This window comes from Crinia signifera, chromosome 7 (assembly GCF_055691185.1).
Source record: "Crinia signifera chromosome 7, ASM5569118v1, whole genome shotgun sequence".
Classification (NCBI taxonomy): Eukaryota; Metazoa; Chordata; class Amphibia; order Anura; family Myobatrachidae; genus Crinia; species Crinia signifera.
The window spans coordinates 160,938,066-160,961,740 of record NC_139223.1 but is presented as its reverse complement, the minus strand read 5'-3'; the positions used below and the strand labels follow the sequence as shown (position 1 = coordinate 160,961,740).

Genomic DNA, 23,675 nt, shown 5'->3' with positions numbered 1-23,675 from the left:
ATTATCCCCTGCACTGTGACGCTTTGCTCTTACCGGTTACATTATCCCCTGTACTGTGACGCTTTGCTCTCGGTGACATTATCCCCTGTACTGTGACACTTTGCTCTCTGTGACATTATCCCCTGCACTGTGACACTTTGCTCTTGCTGGTTACATTATCCCCTGTACTGTGACGCTTTGCTCTTGCCGGTTACATTATCCCCTGTACTGTGACGCTTTGCTCTTGCCGGTTACATGATCCCCTGTACTGTGACGCTTTGCTCTTGCCGGTTACATTATCCCCTGCACTGTGCCGCTTTGCTCTTGCCGGTTACATTATCCCCTGCACTGTGACACTTTGCTCTCGGTTACATTATGCCCTGCACTGTGACGTTTTGCTCTCATTTACATTATCCCCTGTACTGTGACGCTTTGCTCTTGCTGGTTACATTATCCACTGCACTGTGACACTTTGCTCTCAGTTACATTATCCCCTGCACTGTGACGCTTTGCTCTTGCCGGTTACATTATCCCCTGCACTGTGACGCTTTGCTCTCGGTTACATTATCCCCTGTACTGTGACGCTTTGCTCTTACCAGTTACATAATACCCTGTACTGTGACGCTTTGCTCTTGGTGACATTATCCCCTGTACTGTGACGCTTTGCTCTTGGTTACATTATCCCCTGTACTGTGACGCTTTGCTCTTGCCGGTAACATTATCCCCTGTACTGTGACACTTTGCGCTTGCCGGTTACATTATACCCTGTACTGTGACGCTTTGCTCTTGTCGGTTACATTATGCCCTGTACTGTGACGCTTTGCTCTTGCCGGTTACATTATCCCCTGCACTGTGCCGCTTTGCTCTTGCCGATTACATTATCCCCTGCACTGTGACGCTTTGCTCTCGGTTACATTATCCCCTGCACTGTGATGTTTTGCTCTCAGTTACATTATCCCCTGTACTGTCACGCTTTGCTCTTGCTGGTTACATTATCCCCTGCACTGTGACGCTTTGCTCTTGGTTACATTATCCCCTGTACTGTGATGCTTTGCTCTCGGTTACATTATCCCCTGCACTGTGACGCTTTGCTCTCGGTTACATTATCCCCTGCACTGTGACACTTTTCTCTCATTTACATTATCCCCTGCACTGGGACGCTTTGCTCTCGGTTACATTATCCCCTGTACTGTGACGCTTTGCTCTTGGTTACATTATCCCCTGTACTGTGATGCTTTGCTCTCGGTTACATTATCCCCTGCACTGTGATGCTTTGCTCTTACCGGTTACATTATCCCCTGTACTGTGACGCTTTGCTCTTACCGGTTACATTATCCCCTGTACTGTGACGCTTTGCTCTTGGTGACATTATCCCCTGTACTGTGACGCTTTGCTCTTGGTTACATTATCCCCTGTACTGTGACGCTTTGCTCTTGCCGGTTACATTATCCCCTGTACTGTGACACTTTGCGCTTGCCGGTTACATTATACCCTGTACTGTGACGCTTTGCTCTTGTCGGTTACATTATGCCCTGTACTGTGACGCTTTGCTCTTGCCGGTTACATTATCCCCTGCACTGTGCCGCTTTGCTCTTGCCGATTACATTATCCCCTGCACTGTGACGCTTTGCTCTCGGTTACATTATCCCCTGCACTGTGATGTTTTGCTCTCAGTTACATTATCCCCTGTACTGTCACGCTTTGCTCTTGCTGGTTACATTATCCCCTGCACTGTGACGCTTTGCTCTCGGTTTCATTATCCCCTGCACTGTGACGCTTTGCTCTTGCCGGTTACATTATCCCCTCCACTGTGACGCTTTGCTTTCGGTTATATTATCCTCTGTACTGTGACGCTTTGCTCTCACCAGTCACATTATCCCCTGTACTGTGACGCTTTGCTCTCGGTTACATTATCGCCTGCACTGTGACGCTTTGCTCTTGCCGGTTACTTTATCCCATGCACTGTGACGCTTTGCTCTCGGTTACATTATCCCCTGTACCGTGACGCTTTGCTCTCGGTTATATTATCCCATGCTCTGTGACGCTTTGCTACCGGCTACATTATCCCCTGCACTGTGACGCTTTGCTCTCGGTTACATTATCCCCTGTACCGTGACGCTTTGCTCTCGGTTATATTATCCCATGCTCTGTGACGCTTTGCTACCGGTTACATTATCCCCTGCACTGTGACGCTTTGCTCTCAGTTACATTATCCCCTGTACTGTGACGCTTTGCTCTTAGTTACATTATACCTGTACTGTGACGCTTTGCTCTCGGTGACATTATCCCCTGTACTGTGACGCTTTGCTCTTGCTGGTTACATTATCCCCTGCACTGTGACGCTTTGCTCTTGCCGGTTACATTATCCCCCTGCACTGTGACGCTTTGCTCTCGGTTACATTATCCCCTTTACTGTGACGCTTTGCTCTCGGTTATATTATCCCCTGCACTGTGACGCTTTGCTCTTACCGGTCACATTATCCCGTGCACTGTGGTGCTTTCCTCTCAGTTACATTATACCTGTACTGTGACGTTTTGCTCTCGGTTACATTATCCCCTGCACTGTGACGCTTTGCTCTCGGTTACATTATCCCCTGCACTGTGACGCTTTGCTCCCGGTTACATTATCCCCTACACTGTGACGCTTTGCTCTCGGTTACATTATCCCCTGTACTGTGACGCTTTGCTCTCGGTTACATTATCCCCTGCACTGTGACGCTTTGCTCTCGGTAACATTATCCCCTGCACTGTGACGCTTTGCTCTTGCCGGTAACATTATCCCCTGTACTGTGACGCTTTGCTCTCGGTTACATTATCCCCTGTACTGTGACGCTTTGCTCTCAGTTACATTATCCCCTGCACTGTGACGCTTTGCTCTCGGTTACATTATCCCCTGCACTGTGACGCTTTGCTCCCGGTTACATTATCCCCTACACTGTGACGCTTTGCTCTTGGTTACATTATCCCCTGTACTGTGACGCTTTGCTCTCGGTAACATTATCCCCTGCACTGTGACGCTTTGCTCTTGCTGGTTACATTATCCCCTGTACTGTGACGCTTTGCTCTTGCCGGTTACATTATACCCTGTACTGTGACGCTTTGCTCCCGGTTACATTATCCCCTGTACTGTGACGCTTTGCTCTCGGTTACATTATCCCCTGCACTGTGACGCTTTGCTCTCGGTTACATTATTCCCCGCACTGTGAAGTTTTGCTCTCGTTACATTATCCCCTGTACTGTGACGCTTTGCTCTCGGTTACATTATCCCCTGTACTGTGACGCTTTGCTCTTGCTGGTTACATTATCCCCTGTACTGTGACGCTTTGCTCTTGCCGGTTACATTATACCCTGTACTGTGACGCTTTGCTCCCGGTTACATTATCCCCTGTACTGTGACGCTTTGCTTTCGGTTACATTATCCCCTGTACTGTGACGCTTTGCTCTCGGTTACATTATTCCCCGCACTGTGACGCTTTGCTCTCGGTTACATTATCCCCTGTACTGTGACGCTTTGCTCTCGGTTACATTATCCCCTGTACTGTGACGCTTTGCTCTCGGTTACATTATCCCCTGTACTGTGACGCTTTGCTCTCGGTTACATTATCCCCTGTACTGTGACGCTTTGCTCTCGGTTACATTATCCCCTGTACTGTGACGCTTTGCTCTCGGTTACATTATCCCCTGTACTGTGATGTTTTGCTCTTACCGGTCACATTATTATATTATTCAAATATATGAACACAACCAGGCTCCACCCACTGAAAGCACAATGTCATGATGTCACGTATGTGACATCATGACAAGGTGCACAGGGGGCAGCAGCGACGGTAATTGCTGAATAGGGCGTGGCTATGTAAAGCGCGGAGGACTGTGGGCCTGATGTGTGAGGTACTGCAAAGCCGCAGGGAAGCGCAGAAAGCGGCTGTCCAATTCCGTACAACTAACAGGTGCATGCAGCGGGAAGCACTTGTAGCATATAACCACCCCTGCAAGGTCAGCAGAAGCAGCATCCAACCATCGGTCGTGGCTCATGGTGGAAGCAGCCCACGGTCAGACGCAGCAGGATAGATAGCCTGGTACCGCTTCACAATGCCACAGCTGCGTGCAATCTCACAGGACCAGTCCTGCCCACTGCGGTGTATGGAGCAGGTCAGGGTGAGCACAGACCGCTAACCATCTCATTGGTACGCAGACCATCGGGCTTGCACACACATCTAAATTAGGTCCTATGTGCGCTGGGGATGTCGGACAGGATGCCAGCAGTTGCAATACCAACACCATCATTCTGGATAGCATCAGGTGACCAATGCCGAAATGACGACACATTAGGCTTGGGTGTGCATGTGTGCAGGGCCGGATTTGTGCCTAGGCCCATGAGGCACCGGCCTCAGGGCGGCACCAATTAAGGGCGGCAGGCAGGCTGATATTCTGTTAAATAGAAGCATGGCACAGCAGGTGGGCAGCGGCGAGTAACGAGCGCCACCGCCGCAGACATGAATTATCATATGTCGGCGGCAGCACCGCTCGTCATCCGCCATTGCCCACCCACTCTGCCATGCACATTACATCACCGCTTAGTGGCTGGGTCCAACGGTCCCCCTGTGCATCTAGAAATGGCTCAGGTTTACTGCTGCCGACTCCCGCCCATTGGCTACTCTACACACACACAGGGCCGGATTTGTGCCTAGGCCCGTGAGGCACGGGCCTCAGGGCGGCACCATTTATGGGCGGCATGGCAGGCTGACATTCTGCTAAATTAATAGCAGCATGGCAGAGCGGGTGGGCAGCGTGAGTGATGAGCGGCGGCGCCGTCGACATGATTCATCATATGTCGGCGGCAGTGCCGCTTGTCACCCGCCGCTACCCACCTGCACTGCCATGCACATTACATCGCTTTGTTCCGGGACGGCTCTGCTTGCTGGGTGAGTTGATTGGCTGCGCACCGCTGAGGGCTCAGGCTCACTGCCGCCGACGCCCATTGGCTACTGTATTCACATAGCCTATTGGCTGCTATGTGTATCCAGTGGGCGGGTACAGCAGCTGAGCCGAGTGGCGCGCCCGTCCCTGGCCTGCACTACTCAGTCGGTCACGTCACGGTCAGTCAGTGTGAGAGAGAGACCTGGCTGTCACTGACACACTGCTAATAAAGTTAATCCTCCAACTCCCGGTGGGTTACAGGTAAATTTGAATGAAATATATATATAACTATAATGTGTGTATATATATATATATATATATGTATGAATGTATGTATATATATATATATGTATGAATGTGTGTGTATATATATATATATATACACATATATACACACACACATACAGGGCCGGCACCTACTATGGGGCGGCAGCTGCTGGACTCGGTCGCACATCCCAATGGGGGGGGGGGGGGCAAAAATGTCATGCCTAGGGGTGACCTGACCCCTAAATCCGCCCCTGCACACACACACAGTCTATTGGCTGCTGTGTATCCAGCAGCCGCACATCCTCCCTGCGCTCAGTCAGTCACAGTGTGTGAGCCGGAGAGAGACTGACGGAGACACTGTGCTAATCATTGTACTAATAAGTGCCTCCCTCCCTCCGGGTCCTCCTCACAGTGAGCAGTCCAGAGTGCTTAAAAAAATATTAAGGTGGGCTACAGTAAAATTTTAATGAAATATATAAATAACAATGTATATACATATATGATTACATTAAAATAGGGGGGGGGGACACAAAAATGTTGTGCCTAGGGGCGGCCTGACCCCTAAATTCGCCCCTGCATGTGTGTGTGCGTGTGTGTGGGGGGGGGGGGGGGTTGTCGTGGTTAGGTTTAGGCACTAGGGTGGACTTAGGGTTACAATGCGGGGAGGGAGGGATAAGATTCGGCACTTAGTAGGAAGTGTTAGGCTGCGGGGTACGAGGACTAGGCACTAACACGGAAAGTCAGGGTTAGGCTGCGGGGGGAGAGTTAGGGTCAGGCTGCAGGGTGGGGAGGGTTGGGGGGGCAGCGTTGGTATCCGGACCGCCAGACATCTGTATGTACTCTGTGTGCTCTATATAGGGCATAGGTCTGGACTAACCCCCTATAAATCCCCCTAAAGCAGCAGTTCCCAAACCACCCAACAGTCCAGGTTTTAAGGATTTACATGGTTGAGCACAGATGGTTAAATGACACTGACTGAGGTTCTAAATGAAGTCACCTGTGCTCCTGTATGGAACCCTGGACTGTTAGGACCGAGCTTGGGAACCCTATAATAACAGGCAGGGTTACAGCCTCTGGTATATACAGGACGGAGCATGTGTACAGTGACAATGGAGCGTTACACAGGGAGATGTGACGTGGGCACTACACATGCCCGTACATCTGGGCACAGACAGGGGGAAACGTTACCCGCTCATTATTACCAGTGCAGATCTCCATCCCAACTCATACAGTACAATAGTGACCAGGGGCAGCACCCCCGATGGCAGCACTGGTGACCAGTGGCAGCACCCCCAACCCCCACCCTGATGGTAGCCATGGTGACCAGGGGCAGTACTCCATGTGATCAGTGGCAGTCTTCCCCCCTGATGGCAGCCCTGGTGACTAGTGGCAGTTGTCCCCCCCCCCCCCCCTGATGGCAGCCCTGGTGACCAGTGGCAGTTGTCGTCCCCCCCCCCCCCCCCGATGGCAGCCCTGGTGACCAGTGGCAGTCTCCCCGCCTGATGACAGCCCTGGCGACCAGTGGCAGTCTCCCCCCCTGATGGCAGCCCTGGCGACCGAGGTTCATGCACCAGCACATATTACACAATTCCCTGCACCATATACGTAAATGCTTGCCCGCCTCCTGGTGCCCATGGGCAAACATACCTTGTCATGCTTTTGCTGGTCCCTTGTCTTTGTATCCAATATGTGATATGGAGTTTCGGATTCCTTGTTCAGGTAATAGACCAGTCTAGAAGGCAGTGTGATTTCTTTGTGCATTTCATTGCTCCGATTGTGGTTCGTGCTCGCTCTGCTGCTATTACTCTGCGGTGCCCGTTCCTCCTCTGCCAGGGTACCAGCAGTGCCACCTACAGCCTCGCTGTGGTGCGGATCTGGGGGGAGACAAAGAGACATGTTCTGCATTCAGTCATTGTCCGGGAACCAGCGCATTAGGAAGTCCGACCTTGTAAAATATAGATACGGACTGTTCTGTTATTTCTTCCGTCATCTAACTGATCGCTGTCATTTTGGGCAAGTTTGTTCTCAAAATGGACAAAATCATGCTGCACTGCAGGTGGGGCAGATGTAACCGGTGCAGAGAGAGTTCGATTTGGGGGAGTTATTTTGTTTGTATGCAGGGTAAATACTGCTGTTCAGCATGGTTTTGTCCATTTTGAGAACAAATCTGTCCCATGACCATATCTGAATTAGAAAAATGGTTTAAGGAAGAGCAAAAAGTCACATGAGTGAAGAGGGCCCTGCTCGTGAAAGCTTACATTCTATGTTATGTATGGATGAGTATGTCGTGTGTATTTATGTACTGTATGTATGTATGTATGTATGTCTCCATTATGTGAGCTGCTGATGTCTTTGTCACCAGTCACACACCAGCAGGACCATATAGCAGGGGCTGCAGTCAGTTGAGCACGGGGCTGCAGTCAGTTGAGCACCCCCGGGGGCATTTTAGGCCACATTTGCTAAACTCATGAATCAGACCAGGCTCAGACAAAACGTCCAATGAATTAAATGCTATTAGGGGAAAAGAACGACTCAAGTGTGCCCCAAAACTGCCACCTACACCGTAAATGGCACCAATCCTGGAAAGCGGAGATTAAGCCGTATTATATTAATATAGTAATTAGGTAACCATTTCATTTGTACCCAACGTTCTAATGCACGGAATAATGCGCACAGGCTGCACAATCGGCTTCTAGTCTATCTCGCAGACGGATAATTAGAAAAGTTGCTTACGGAATTATTTTCTTTCTACCAGGCAGCCTAATAAACAGGAGGTACAGTAGCTGCTGAGGTAAATACACATTACGTAGTGCTGACTTCTCAGTATGGAACCAGAGGACTCCGGAGCTTATGATGTCCAGCAGGGGCGGATCCAGGATAAAATGACAGGGGGGGCACCATGATAAAAGAGGGTTTAGGTGGTGGAGGGGTGGTGTTAGTGGTGCCAGTGTACATGCTAAGAGAGCGGCAGAGAGAGGGTGGGAATGGGATTAAAAATAGGCCCTGGCATTTAAAGTACGCAGGCCCACCATGGCGACAAAAGTGAAGGATGCAGTTGTGCGCGCGCCTAAGGCGTGCTCCGGAAAAGGGGGTGTGGCCACTCAACAGAGGGCATGTCCTGGAGTGTAGTGTACAACACCATATACAACTTCTACACATAATGCCACACGGATTGAGCCAAAATTCACATAATGCCACACGGATTGAGCCAGAATTCACATAATGCCACATGGATTGAGCCAAAATTAACAATATGCTTCATAAACAGGGACATTGTCCACCAAAGGGGCACATTAAACATTTGCACCATAATGTCCATTACACGTTAAGTTTCACACCATTATGTCCATTATGTATTATGCCAAACACCATAATGCCTATTAAAAATGATGCTACTGTACATAAGTGCTGCTTATCTACATGCTCATTGCCAGAGGTTCCATGCTCGTTGCCATGTGGGATTACATGCTCATTGCCAAGGGGGAATACATGCTCGCGGTAAATGGGGGACAGCCGCCGCCAGGCAAAAGTGATAGCCACTGACAGTGGCAGAGCCTGGCTGTATTCAGAGCACTGCAGGTCCCGGCTATTTGAAATAATACCCCTTTCACACCAGAAAATGCATTCCCAGGTTGGCCCCTTTTACACCAGCCTAGTCCTGCATTTTCTGGTGTGAGGAGGGAGAGAAAACCACCCCTCCCCCCCTTTAACCAGTAATCTCATTTAACCGGCTATATCTTCGGAACCAACTGACCCATTTACATGAGACAAGTATCATATTGAAGAACTTTTGAGTGGGCTTTTAATGATTTTGGTCCAGTGATACTGGAACGTTTGGTTCCAGAGTAATCTGCCCTCAAAGAACATGAACAGCCATGAAATTACATTTTAAAAATAAAAAGATTGGTTTACACGTAATATCTGATATGGATCAGCCTGGTATCATATTGAAGGCCCAGCGATTTGGAATTGAATGAGATCAACCACTAGATTGTAAGCTCCTCCGAGTAGGGCCCTCTTCCCTCCTGTTGTCAAAGCCCACTTCTCTTCACATTTCACTCACAGCTCTCCTTTACTCCAACACTCAGGCCCTTATTCTGATCGATGCGGATATTCCCGCTTGCGTACGGGCCGCCGATGTTTATCCTCTGCGCATGTGCAGAGGTCACTCTGCGCATGTGCAGGCGATTTCGCCGCAAGGATTCTCTATACGCCGCACAGGGGGCGTAGAGGGGCGTGAGGGGCTACTTATCCTCATTACCCTATGCATACGCCCCGCGTTTCATGGGCGTTCCCATGCAAACGCGGGGCGTATGCATGGTAATGAGGCCGTGACGCGTGGGTACGGGGCGGGCATCTGACATCGCCGGATGTCAGCTGCCCGCCCCCATACAAGATTTCACACGGACAAGTGTCCGTGTGGTCTTGTGTTGCGGGACCTGGTGGAGCGTGCGGCCCTGCATTCGATGTTCGGCGACCATCGAATGCAGGGGCTGCTCCCACCATGGAGGAGGCGTATCCCCGTCCAATTTCATGCGGATCGCCACATATCCGCGTACGGACGGCAGGTGGCGATCCGTATGGAAGGCGGGGATTCGCCTGCACGGTCGCGGCCGCATATTCTGATCGGGCCGCACCGATCAGAATAAGGGCCTCAGTGACCATCTTCATACTCATCTCCATCATTGGCCTCAAGCCTCTAGTTGTATGTTGATTGGGTCCTCACTACTTACATTTAAGCTGTAATGTGTATTGAACTGTGGTGCTCTTTATTTGTACTGTATTTTTGTTATTTATTCAATGTTATGCCAAGTTTTTGTCTCCCTGTATTGTTCCTTTGTACGGCGCTGCGAAACACTTGTGGCGCCTTATAAATAAAATTATAATAATAATAACCACAAGCTTCTGTGATGCCAGGGTGGGAACTGGCAGCCGTCGGAACCAGGTGGGGGCCGGAATTGACGGGTCCCATATTATCTTATGGGGAAAAAATGTTACTGCTTTGCCATGTGATATCTCCTGTTCCCGGGGGGCTAGAGACACGGGGCTGGGCTCGTTGGAATCCCCTGAATCCGCCACTGATGTCCAGTACTGAACTGATCCTCCCAGTCCACCCAGTAAGCACAGTGCTCAGCTAGAACACTGCTCACTGTCCCCAGACAGACGCACAGGGTACCCCAACACTCAGCTAGAACACTGCTCACTGTCCACAGACAGCCACACGGGGTACCCCTAACACTCAGATAGAACACTGCTCACTGTCCCCAGACAGCCGCACAGGGTACCCCAACACTCAGCTAGAACACTGCTCACTGTCCAAAGACAGCCACACGGGGTACCCCTAACACTCAGATAGAACACTGCTCACTGTCCCCAGACAGTCGCACAGGGTACCCCAACACTCAGATAGAACACTGCTCACTGTCCCTAGACAGCCGCACAGGGTACCCCAACACTGTCCCCAGACAGCCGCACAGGGTACCCCAACACTCAGCTGGAACGCTGCTCCCTGTCCCCAACAACCACACAGGGTACCCCAACACTCAGATAGAACACTGCTCACTGTCTCCAGACAGCCGCACAGGGTACCCCAACACTCAGATAGAACACTGCTTACTGTCCCCAGAAAGCCACACAGGGTACCCCAACACTCAGCTGGAACACTGCTCACTGTCTCCAGACAGCCCCACAGGGTACCCCAACACTCAGCTGGAACACTGCTCACTGTCCCCAGACAGCCGCACAGGGTACCCCAACAATCAGCTGGAACACTGCTCACTGTCCCCAGACAGCCGCACAGGGTACCCCAACACTCAGCTGGAACACTGCTCACTGTCCCCAGACAGCCGCACAGGGTACCCCAACACTCATCTGGAACACTGCTCACTCTCCCCAGACAGCCGTACAGGGTACCCCAACACTCAGATAGAACACTGCTCACTGTCTCCAGACAGCCGCACAGGGTGCCCCAACACTCAGCTGGAACACTGCTCACTGTCTCCAGACAGCCGCACAGGGTACCCCAACAATCAGCTGGAACACTGCTCACTGTTCCCAGACAGCTGCACAGGGTACCCCAACACTCATCTGGAACACTGCTCACTCTCCCCAGACAGCCGTACAGGGTACCCCAACACTCAGATAGAACACTGCTCACTGTCTCCAGACAGCCGCACAGGGTACCACAACACTCAGCTGGAACACTGCTCACTGTCCCCAGACAGCCGCACAGGGTACCCCAACACTCAGCTGGAACACTGCTCACTGTCCCCAGACAGCTGCACAGGGTACCCCAACACTCAGCTAGAACACTGCTCACTGTCCACAGACAGCCACATGGGGTACCCCTAACACTCAGATAGAACACTGCTCACTGTCCCCAGACAGCCGCACAGGGTACCCCAACACTGTCCCCAGACAGCCGGACAGGGTACCCCAACACTCAGATAGAACGCTGCTCACTGTCTCCAGACAGCCGCACAGGGTACCCCAACACTCAGATAGAACACTGCTTACTGTCCCCAGACAGCCACACAGGGTACCCCAACACTCAGCTGGAACACTGCTCACTGTCCCCAGACAGCCACACAGGGTACCCCAACACTCAGCTGGAACGCTGCTCCCTGTCCCCAACAGCCACACAGGGTACCCCAACACTCAGATAGAACACTGCTCACTGTCTCCAGACAGCCGCACAGGGTACCCCAACACTCAGCTGGAACACTGCTCACTGTCTCCAGACAGCCGCACAGGGTGCCCCAACACTCAGCTGGAACACTGCTCACTGTCCCCAGACAGCCGCACAGGGTACCCCAACAATCAGCTGGAACACTGCTCACTGTTCCCAGACAGCCGCACAGGGTACCCCAACACTCATCTGGAACACTGCTCACACTCCCCAGACAGCCGCACAGGGTACCCCAACACTCAGATAGAACACTGCTCACTGTCTCCAGACAGCCGCACAGGGTACCCCAACACTCAGCTGGAACACTGCTCACTGTCCCCAGACAGCCGCACATTGTACCCCAACACTCAGCTGGAACACTGCTCACTGTCCCCAGACAGCCGCACAGGGTACCCCAACACTCAGCTAGAACACTGCTCACTGTCCACAGACAGCCACACGGGGTACCCCTAACACTCAGATAGAACACTGCTCACTGTCCCAAGACAGCCGCATAGGGTACCCCAACACTGTCCCCAGACAGCCGCACAGGGTACCCCAACACTCAGATAGAACGCTGCTCACTGTCTCCACACAGCCGCACAGGGTACCCCAACACTCAGATAGAACACTGCTTACTGTCCCCAGACAGCCACACAGGGTACCCCAACACTCAGCTGGAACACTGCTCACTGTCCCCAGACAGCCGCACAGGGTACCCCAACACTCAGCTGGAACACTGCTCACTGTCCCCAGACAGCCGCACAGGGTACCCCAACTATCAGCTGGAACACTGCTCACTGTCCCCAGACAGCCGCACAGGGTACCCCAACACTCAGCTGGAACACTGCTCACTGTCCCCAGACAGCCGCACAGGGTACCCCAACACTCAGATAGAACACTGCTCACTGTCTCCAGACAGCCGCATAGGGTACCCCAACACTCAGCTGGAACGCCGCTCACTGTCCCCAGACAGCCGCACAGGGTACCCCAACACTCAGCTGGAACACTGCTCACTGTCCCCAGACAGCCGCACAGGGTACCCCAACACTCAGCTGGAACACTGCTCACTGTCCCCAGACAGCCGCACAGGCACAGGGTACCCCAACACTCAGCTGGAACACTGCTCACTGTCCCCAGACAGCCGCACAGGGTACCCCAACACTCAGTTGGAACACTGCTCACTGTCCCCGACAGCTGCAAAGGGTACCCCAACACTCAGATAGAACACTGCTCACTGTCCCCAGACAGCCGCACAGGGTACCCCAACACTCAGCTTCAACACTGCTCACTGACCCCAGACAGCCGCACAGGGTACCCCAACACTCAGCTGGAACACTGCTCACTGTCCCCAGACAGCCGCACAGGGTACCCCAACACTCAGCTGGAACACTGCTCACTGTCCCCAGACAGCCGCACAGGGTACCCCAACACTCAGCTGGAACGCCGCTCACTGTCCCCAGACAGCCGCACAGGGTACCCCAACACTCAGCTGGAACACTGCTCACTGTCCCCAGACAGCCGCACAGGGTACCTCAACAGTTGGCATTTGAAACAATGAATATCAATAACATACAATAACCTTCCAATGGTACTATGTTTCTGTATGCATTTTGCAGTACCTTCCAGTAACATGTAGTCTCATAACAGAGGTAATATCCATAGTATAAGAGGTAATGTGACCCAGAAGACACCAATGCACAAACATCCGCTTACTAAGGACACTCAGAAAACACAAGTAAATGGAATACAAAGTAGTAAGTGACTTATTGTGGTCATTGGGCTGCATTACATATACCCCTTTCAGACATACTACCTGGGATTTGCAACCTGGAACAATCCCGGGATTTTAGGGACTCGGATCGATTGCAGGTGCTCAGGATCCAGGAGTGAAATCCTGGGAAGACCCTCGCAGGCATACGCTAGTCCCGGGTTGATGCGCATTGATTTTTGCGTTTGGGGAAGACAAGCTTGTTACAGGCTAATTCTGCATCATTCATGGGCTGCCGACAATCACTGTATCTAACAATCGGAAAACATTTGCCCCCGGCACCTGATAGAGAAGTGAAGAGACCACTAATAAAATGACAATATGCCCCACTGTCGGTCACTTGGAGGCTCACATTGGACATAGCATGGGGCTGGTGGCCAATGGTGGTGTATAAATAGCACAACGCAGTACTGTATCGTCTTCTAATGCTGACAGTGGGGGTCTTAGTCCTTACACGGTCAGACACCAGGGAAGGACTTGTAGCAGTATGGGCAGAATATCACAGACGTGTCCATCAAATAACGCCAACATGGACGCTGCTGCCTACTGGTTCAGCCATGGACAGGTGTGAGCCTACAATACAATACATTTAGTCAGCATAGACCACTTGTATCCGGGAAGCTAGCCAATGGGAGGGCCACTTGTATCCCGGTAGCCAATAGGAGGGCTGTAGTAACAGAATCAATCAGGGGTATAGTGGCTTACAGGTTAATTCAGGACCATTGTACCAGGAACATTTTACCCTTTACAACCCCTGCTTAGTGGGTGGCTGCAAATAACTGTCACAGGCTCCGCTCCACCCAGCAGGTCACATGTTCCAGGTCACCCAGTAGGTTCACCAATGGTCACATTTTCCAGAGCACAATGGTGATGCATTTTATCCGCAGGTGGACGTTTTGCCACGTAACTCTGAAACAAAGCAGCCAAGTACAATACTTTTTTGCAAATCTATGGACCAAGACCTTTCATTTGGTATATGAGGCACCGGCGTCATAGAAATGTCCCTCATAAAAGTTAGTGTTCTGATAATAATAATAGCAATACAATCAAATAAAATGAAATAATGACTGCGCGCAGACTAATGGCCCCGAGTGCCGCGTTGGGCGGGGTCTCAACTCTCATACACAATAGCTGATCCGTACTCTTCCATCTTTATCATATTGATGAGTTTGCAGGAGTTTCAGTGTATTAATAATGCATCTGCGCTGTAAGATCTTCTGCGGAGAATCTGTCAGCAGCCTGTGATAGGCAGGGCCACACAGACCGCTATAAAGGCGAAGCCTGGGAAGAACTGACGGCGCATCTGATGGGTTTTGTGGACAGGCCTTAATTAATTTTACAAACAAAAAAAACCTGCCAAGCCGGCTGCACGCTCCGAGGAACGTCTCCCTTCTCCCAAAGCCCTTGATGCATAACATTACACACAGCCAAGGAGAACATGAAGTCATTTAAATGCATGGATGTCTTTTTATGTCAGAGATTGTCTGCTGGTTAAATAGATTTAAAGTGTGTGTGTGGGGGGGGGGGGGCGAATATGATAAATGGATAAAGCAATCTGGAAATCACTGAGCGTTGCAGGAAGCAGGGATATGCAATGTATAGGCCTATGTATATCAATCACTCCCCGAGGTACACAATTGTACACACTGTCTGGGTTATCATCCAGCTCACTTCAGGCAGCAAATGCCCACAAACAAAGGCTTAAATACTCAGTACTGCGACTCTAGGACCCTATGCTGTATTCCAGAGGTACTTAACATTTCTCCATCCAGCTGGTGTGGAACTACATATCCCAGCATGCCTCACCACAGTTTTAGCATGCCTCAATAGCAAAAATGTGGTAAGGCATTCTGGGATATGTAGTTCCAGAGCTGTAGTTCTGTATGCTGAATACCCCCACTGTATGATATCCCCACCTCTGGGACATAATACAGTGTGTTACAATTTCAAAAACTGTTGCAAAAGTTTCTGTAGCAAAGCAGCAACATCCCAACCGGCATTTTCTCCTGCATGGAGAGGGTCAGGTGGGCAAGTACAGTATGCCCTGATATATATACATACAGCGTCACTGGTATAGCAAGGGAAGGCAGGTATATTTCCACCAGCTTTTTGATATATGTGCTTTTAAACTCCAGGAGATTTTCTGGCTCTGCTGTGAGCTATTGGGCTCTTTATAAGAACTGGTTTAGGGTCCTGGGGTTGGATGGTTGAAGAGAGGGAGGGTCCACCATCCATTAGGCCCAGTTTGGGTCTTTGGGCTGTTAGCCTCACAGAAGGCTGCTCAGTATCTCCAGCTGTGAGAGTCTTGAGAACTGGGAGTTAGAGGTCACTGCCTGGGGAGAGGAGACTGTGTAGTGCTCTATGTGGGGACATCCTGCTCCACACTCTGACGGGTGCGCTACTGCTATGGTCTACTAGTGAGTTAGGAGATTATTCTGTGTATAAGTTATGGTGTGTACACATGGGGGCGATATGGCTTCCGATGTTCCCGATATAGTGAACCTCGGAAGCCATATCGCATATTAATTGTCTGCTTTTAAGGGCTAACGAGCCCGATGCGCTGCCGATGAGTGCGCTCCCGAGTGAGCGCAAATCGGCAGCGATATAGTGAGGGCAGGCAACAATATATAGTGTCAATTGTGCCCCTCTAGCATGCCGTGAGATGCGAGTCCCGATGCGATCTGATCTCATCGGGACTCGCATCTCACGGCAGCATCTGCCGTGTGTACACATTACTAGAGAGACGGCGAGGATTTATTTCTGTTTTGTTTGATTCACTAATACAACTGGTTGAGGCCAGTTACACCCCAGTATTGGACTGATTTGTGATCTCTCAGCTGCTGCACCTTACCATCTACCCCAGCAGATGTTTACAGAACAATAGTGACGGGTGGATCTAGTAGAGTGGAATGAATCTGGCAGATCTCCCCTCTGCATGCAATGCACTAATAATTGTAGCTAGCCACTGTCAGGGGACATATAAGTGTATATGTCAGGCCTTCCCTCTACATTCATAGCACTGAGATACCAGCTTAAGTGAGCCAGGGTCAGGCAATGTCCTGCCCAGGTGCCCATAGATGACAGGGCGTAACTGCGCTGTCCTGTCCCGTACCGTACCGTACCCATAGATGACAGGGGGTAACTGCGCTGTCCTGCCCAGGTACCCATAGATGACAGGGGGTAACTGCGCTGTCCTGCCCAGGTGCCCATAGATGACAGGGGGTAACTGCACTGTCCTTCCCAGGTGCCCATAGATGACAGGGGTAACTGCACTGTCCTGCCCAGGTGCCCATAGATGACAGGGGGTAACTGCGCTGTCCTGCCCAGGTACCCATAGATGACAGGGGGTAACTGCGCTGTCCTGCCCAGGTGCCCATAGATGACAGGGGGTAACTGCGCTGTCCTGCCCAGGTGCCCATAGATGACAGGGGGTAACTGCGCTGTCCTGCCCAGGTGCCCATAGATGACAGGGGGTAACTGCACTGTCCTTCCCAGGTGCCCATAGATGACAGGGGTAACTGCGCTGCCCTGCCCAGGTGCCCATAGATGACAGGGGGTAACTGCGCTGTCCTGCCCAGGTGCCCATAGATGACAGGGGGTAACTACGCTGTCCTGCCCAGGTGCCCATAGATGACAGGGGGTAACTGCACTATCCTGTCCCGTACCCATAGATGACAGGGGGTAACTGCGCTGTCCTGCCCAGGTGCCCATAGATGACAGGGGGTAACTGCGCTGTCCTGCCCTGGTGCCCATAGATGACAGTGGTAGCTGCGCTGTCCTGCCCAGGTGCCCATAGATGACAGGGGGTAACTGCGCTGTCCTGCCCAGGTGCCCATAGATGACAGGGGTAACTGCGCTGTCCTGCCCATATGCCCATAGATGACAGGGGGTAACTGCGCTGCCCTGCCCAGGTGCCCATAGATGACAGTGGTAGCTGCGCTGTCCTGCCCAGGTGCCCATAGATGACAGGGGTAACTGCGCTGTCCTGCCCATATGCCCATAGATGACAGGGGGTAACTGCGCTGTCCTGCCCTGGTGCCCATAGATGACAGTGGTAGCTGCGCTGTCCTGCCCAGGTGCCCATAGATGACAGGGGGTAACTGCGCTGTCCTGCCCAGGTGCCCATAGATGACAGGGGGTAACTGCGCTGTCCTGCCCAGGTGCCCATAGATGACAGTGGTAGCTGCGCTGTCCTGCCCAGGTGCCCATAGATGACAGGGGTAACTGCGCTGTCCTGCCCATATGCCCATAGATGACAGGGGGTAACTGCGCTGCCCTGCCCAGGTGCCCATAGATGACAGTGGTAGCTGCGCTGTCCTGCCCAGGTGCCCATAGATGACAGGGGTAACTGCGCTGTACTGCCCATATGCCCATAGATGACAGGGGGTAACTGCGCTGCCCTGCCCAGGTGCCCATAGATGACAGGGGGTAACTGCACTATCCTGTCCCGTACCCATAGATGACAGGGGGTAACTGCGCTGCCCTGCCCAGGTGCCCATAGATGACAGGGGGTAACTGCGCTGTCCTGCCCAGGTGCCCATAGATGACAGGGGGTAACTGCGCTGTCCTGCCCAGGTGCCCATAGATGACAGGGGGTAACTGCGCTGTCCTGCCCAGGTGCCCATAGATGACAGGGGGTAACTGCGCTGTCCTGCCCAGGTGCCCATAGATGACAGGGGGTAACTGCGCTGTCCTGCCCAGGTGCCCATAGATGACGGGGTAACTGCACTGTCCTGCCCAGGTGCCCATAGATGACAGGGGGTAACTGCGCTGTCCTGCCCAGGTGCCCATAGATGACAGGGGTAACTGCGCTGTCCTGCCCAGGTGCCCATAGATGACAGGGGGTAACTGCGCTGTCCTGCCCAGGTGCCCATAGATGACAGGGGGTAACTGCACTGTCCTGCCCAGGTGCCCATAGATGACAGGGGGTAACTGCACTGCCCTGTCCCATACCCATAGATGACAGGGGGTAACTGCGCTGTCCTGCCCAGAAACCCATAGATGACAGGGGGTAACTGCACTGTCCTGCCCAGGTGCCCATAGATGACAGGGGGTAACTGCGCTGTCCTGCCCAGGTGCCCATAGATGACAGGGGGTAACTGCACTGCCCTGTCCCATACCCATAGATGACAGGGGGTAACTGCGCTGTCCTGCCCAGAAACCCATAGATGACAGGGGGTAACTGCACTGTCCTGCCCAGGTGCCCATAGATGACAGGGGGTAACTGCACTGTCCTGTCCCGTACCCATAGATGACAGGGGGTAACTGCGCTGTCCTGCCCAGGTGCCCATAGATGACAGGGGGTAACTGCGCTGCCCTGCCCAGGTGCCCATAGATGACAGGGGGTAACTGCACTGTCCTGTCCCGTACCCATAGATGACAGGGGGTAATTGCACTGTCCTGCCCAGGTGCCCATAGATGACAGGGGGTAACTGCGCTGCCCTGCCCAGGTGCCCATAGATGACAGGGGGTAACTGCGCTGCCCTGCCCAGGTACCCATAGATGACAGGGGGTAACTGCACTGTCCTGCCCTGGTGCCCATAGATGACAGGGGGTAAATGTGCTGTCCTGCCCAGGTGCCCATAGATGACAGGGGTAACTGCGCTGTCCTGCCCAGGTGCCCATAGATGACAGGGGTAACTGCACTGCCCTGCCCAGGTGCCCATAGATGACAGGGGGTAACTGCACTGTCCTGTCCCGTACCCATAGATGACAGGGGGTAACTGCGCTGTCCTGCCCAGGTGACCATAGATGACAGGGGGTAACTGCACTGCCCTGCCCAGGTGCCCATAGATGACAGGGGGTAACTGCGCTGTCCTGCCCAGGTGCCCATAGATGACAGGGGGTAACTACGCTGTCCTGCCCAGGTGCCCATAGATGACAGGGGGTAACTGCGCTGTCCTGCCCAGGTGCCCATAGATGACAGGGGGTAACTGCGCTGTCCTGCCCAGGTGCCCATAGATGACAGGGGGTAACTGCGCTGTCCTGCCCTGGTGCCCATAGATGGCAGGGGGAAACTGCGCTGTCCTGCCCAGGTACCCATAGATGACAGGGGGTAACTGCGCTGTCCTTCCCAGGTGCCCATAGATGACAGGGGTAACTGCGCTGTCCTGCCCAGGTGCCCATAGATGACAGGGGTAACTGCACTGTCCTGCCCAGGTGCCCATAGATGACAGGGGGTAAATGCACTGCCCTGTCCCATACCCATAGATGACAGGGGTAACTGCGCTGTCCTGCCCAGGTGCCCATAGATGACAGGGGGTAACTGCGCTGTCCTGCCCAGGTGCCCATAGATGACAGTGGTAGCTGCGCTGTCCTGCGCAGGTGCCCATAGATGACAGGGGGTAACTGCGCTGTCCTGCCCAGGTGCCCATAGATGACAGGGGGTAACTGCGCTGTCCTGCCCAGGTGCCCATAGATGACAGTGGTAACTGCGCTGTCCTGCCCAGGTGCCCATAGATGACAGTGGTAGCTGCGCTGTCCTGCCCAGGTGCCCATAGATGACACTGGCACCATCTGTACTATCCCTGGCTGAGTCCTGGATCCTGCCACAAGACACAGAGGAACTTGGACCCAGATTTGTTCTGCAGTACTTAATGATCCAGCAGGGAAAGTGTTACAGCGGTACCTGGGCATCACACACCGGTGCCCGAAGTTGCTGCAGGTAACACTGAGCATCTCCCAGTATATATCTGTTATCCCAGTGATATCCGCATCCCACTTACTGCAGTACTTCCCTATGCATCCTACTTCTGTGGTAGCAGCCTCGCTCTGCAGATGTTACAGAGGTCGCTGCAGCACTGCTGCTCCCCGGCTGAGTATTTGGGGGATTGGGAGGCTGACAAAGGGCAATAACTGCCATAGGCGGGCAGTGGCTGCAGGGCTGTATATGGCCAGCATTGGACCTACTGTACGTGTGCAGCTGGTGAGACAGACAGACGTCCTGCGCTGGCGAAGTCACCAGCTTCTATCCTGGCTGCAGTCAGCAGGAACTTGCTGCGGCACCCAAACTTGTGTGGCCCCATAATGGGCACCTGCTGTGCTGTGGGCAGGATATATATATATATAGTATACACACACACACTGTGCACATCTAATCCCCCCCCCCCCCCCCCCCATTGGGCTAATGACTACAGACTGGCAGCAGCAGCATCACTCACCTGTGTGCCAGGCAGAGGCCCCCCAGGGCCAGGAGAGCAGCAGCAGGCAGCAGAGGTGCAGCAGTGCAGGGCAGGAGGGGTGGGCAGAGGATGCCCGGGGATGATGCCGCAGGGAGCTGCCTGTCTCCTCCATATCTCATAGCTCTGCAGAGCCGGGATACAGCAGCAGGCAGAAGGCTCAGTCCTTATGGTGCATGCTCCTGTCCAGCAGCAGTCCCGGGGCTCACACACCCCACCAGGGGTTATCTGCCTCCCATCTGCTCCTTCCCTACAGCTGCAGCCGCTTATTGCAGCACCGCATCCTCCTCCAGCAGTAACCACCCGTCTGCAGCCTCCTAGATGCTCTGCACCTCGCACCTCCTCCTCCTCCCAGCGCATGACAGAGGCCCAGGCAGCGGCAGCCTCCTCCTCCCCCAGCTACAGCGCAGGCTGCTCTGCCCCCACCCTCCCTCCATCCCCGGGGCTGGTGCTGCCTCTGTTACCAGGAGAGGAGGACATGCGTGCTGCTGCAGTGCCCGGGCTGCTGGGGCCACCATGCTCTACCAGTGTCCGGGCACCTGCAGGGGCAGCTGTGCCAGGCAGTGATTATATAGCAGCACCAGGGCCTGGACAGCATCTCCAATATATAGATAGATAAAGATAGAAATATAGATAGATAGAATCAGCATTACATGAAAGTATAGGATCATCAGTATATATATATATATATATATATATATATATATATATATATATATATATATTATTAATTGGACATATATAGGATCCCCAGTGCATATGTGTAGGGTGTGTGTGTGTGTGTGTGTGTGTGTGTGTGTGTGTGTGTGTGTGTGTATGTGTATATATATATATATAATAAAATCACAAGGACATGTATAGGATCATCAGTGCATCTATAGCATCACCAGTGTATATATAGGATAATCAGTGCATACTGTATATAGAATCACCCGGACATATATAGGATCACCAGTGCATGTAAAGGATGATGGATCATCAGTGCCTGTATAGGATCACCAGTGCATGTATAGGATCATCAGTGCATGTATAGGATCACCAGTGCATGTATAGGATCACCAGTGCATGTATAGGATCACCAGTGCATGTATAGGATCATCAGTGCATGTATAGGATCATCAGTGCATGTATAGGATCACCAGTGCATGTATAGGATCACCAGTGCATGTATAGGATCACCAGTGCATGTATAGGATCACCAGTGCATGTATAGGATCACCAGTGCATGTATAGGATCATCAGTGCATGTATAGGATCATCAGTGCATGTATAGGATCACCAGTGCATGTATAGGATCACCAGTGCATGTATAGGATCACCAGTGCATGTATAGGATCACCAGTGCATGTATAGGATCACCAGTGCATGTATAGGATCATCAGTGCATGTATAGGATCATCAGTGCATGTATAGGATCACCAGTGCATGTATAGGATCACCAGTGCATGTATAGGATCATCAGTGCATGTATAGAATCACCAGTGCATATAGCATCTCCATATATAGGATCACTAGTGCATTTAGCATCCCCAAATATATGATCACCGGTGCATGTATAGGATCACTAGTGCGTGTACAGGATCATCAGTGCATATAGCATCACCAGTGCATGTATAGAATCACCAGTGCATGTATTGGATCATAAGTGCAAATATAGGATCACCAGGACATATATAGAATCACCAGTGTATATATAGGATAATCAGTGCATACTGTATATAGAATCATCAGTGCATAGATTGGATCACCGGTGCATGTATAGGATCATCAGTATACATATAGGATCATTAGTGCATATATAGAATCATCAGTGCATATATATATATATATATATATATATATATAAAGCATTTACCCCCCACACTCTGTGAAGGATCCAGACCAGCACTCCGTAGTAATTGAAGAAAAGGTGTTTTATTTCATGCTGTGCAGTACAACAAACAGCTGCTTAGCCCGACGGCCGTTTCAACTGGGCTCAGACAGTTTTCGTCAGTTTTATATTATATATATATATATATATATATATATATATATATAATCACCAGTGTATATATACTGTAAAATCACAAGAACATATATATATAGAATCACCAGAGCATATATATATAGGATCGCCAGTACATGTAAAGGATCACCAGTGCATATAGCATCCCCATACATAGGATCACTAGTGCATGTATAGGATCACCAGTGCATATAGCATCACCACTGTTTAATTGGAATCACCAGTACATGTATAGGAAACCCAGTGTATATCTACGGTAGGATCACCAGAACATATATAAAATCACCAGTGATGTGTAGGATCACCATTGGAGCCTTTACACACACACATATATATATATATATTATATATATATATATATATATATATATATATATATATATATATATATAATCATATGTGCTAAATCCCAGCAGTCTATCACTAGCCTGGACCAGTACCAGGGACAGTGCTAAATTACAGCAGCCTCTCTATCGCTAGCCTGGACCAGTAGCAGGGACAGTGCTAAATCCCAGTAGCCTCTCCATCACTAGCCTGGACCAGGACCAGGGACAGTGCTAAATCCCAGCAGTCTCTCTATCACTAGCCTGGACCAGGGACAGTGCTAAATCCCAGTAGCCTCTCCGTCACTAGCCTGGACCAGGACCAGGGACAGCGCTAAATCCCAGCAATCTCTCTATCACTAGCCTGGACCAGGGACAGTGCTAAATCCCAGTAATCTCTCTATCACTAGCCTGGACCAGGGACAGTGCTAAATCCCAGCAGCCTCTCTATCACTAGCCTGGACCAGGGACAGTGCTAAATCCCAGCAATCTCTCTATCACTAGCCTGGACCAGGGACAGTGCTAAATCCCAGCAGCCTCTCTATCACTAGCCTGGACCAGGACCAGT

General features: G+C 51.7%; 1 protein-coding gene across 6 annotated transcripts in view; it reads right to left on the bottom strand.

The window, feature by feature from the left end:
• Nucleotides 1-21,157, bottom strand: part of ADAM23 (ADAM metallopeptidase domain 23) — a 211,749-nt gene extending 190,592 nt beyond the window's left edge. For 4 of the 6 annotated variants that reach the window (XR_014450838.1, XM_083154137.1, XM_083154138.1 and 1 more), the window contains exons 1-2: nt 20,762-21,157; nt 6,811-7,037 (exon numbers count right to left, since the gene is read on the bottom strand). Coding sequence is in view for 5 of the 6 variants with exons in the window: in XM_083154137.1 (XP_083010263.1) it covers nt 6,811-7,037; nt 20,762-20,894 (360 nt within the window). In the remaining variant the exon portion in view is untranslated. The remainder of the gene's footprint in view (nt 1-6,810; nt 7,038-20,761) is intronic. The other 2 variants (XM_083154134.1, XM_083154135.1) reach the window with 1 other exon arrangement.
• Between the last annotated feature and the right edge of the window lie 2,518 nt (nt 21,158-23,675).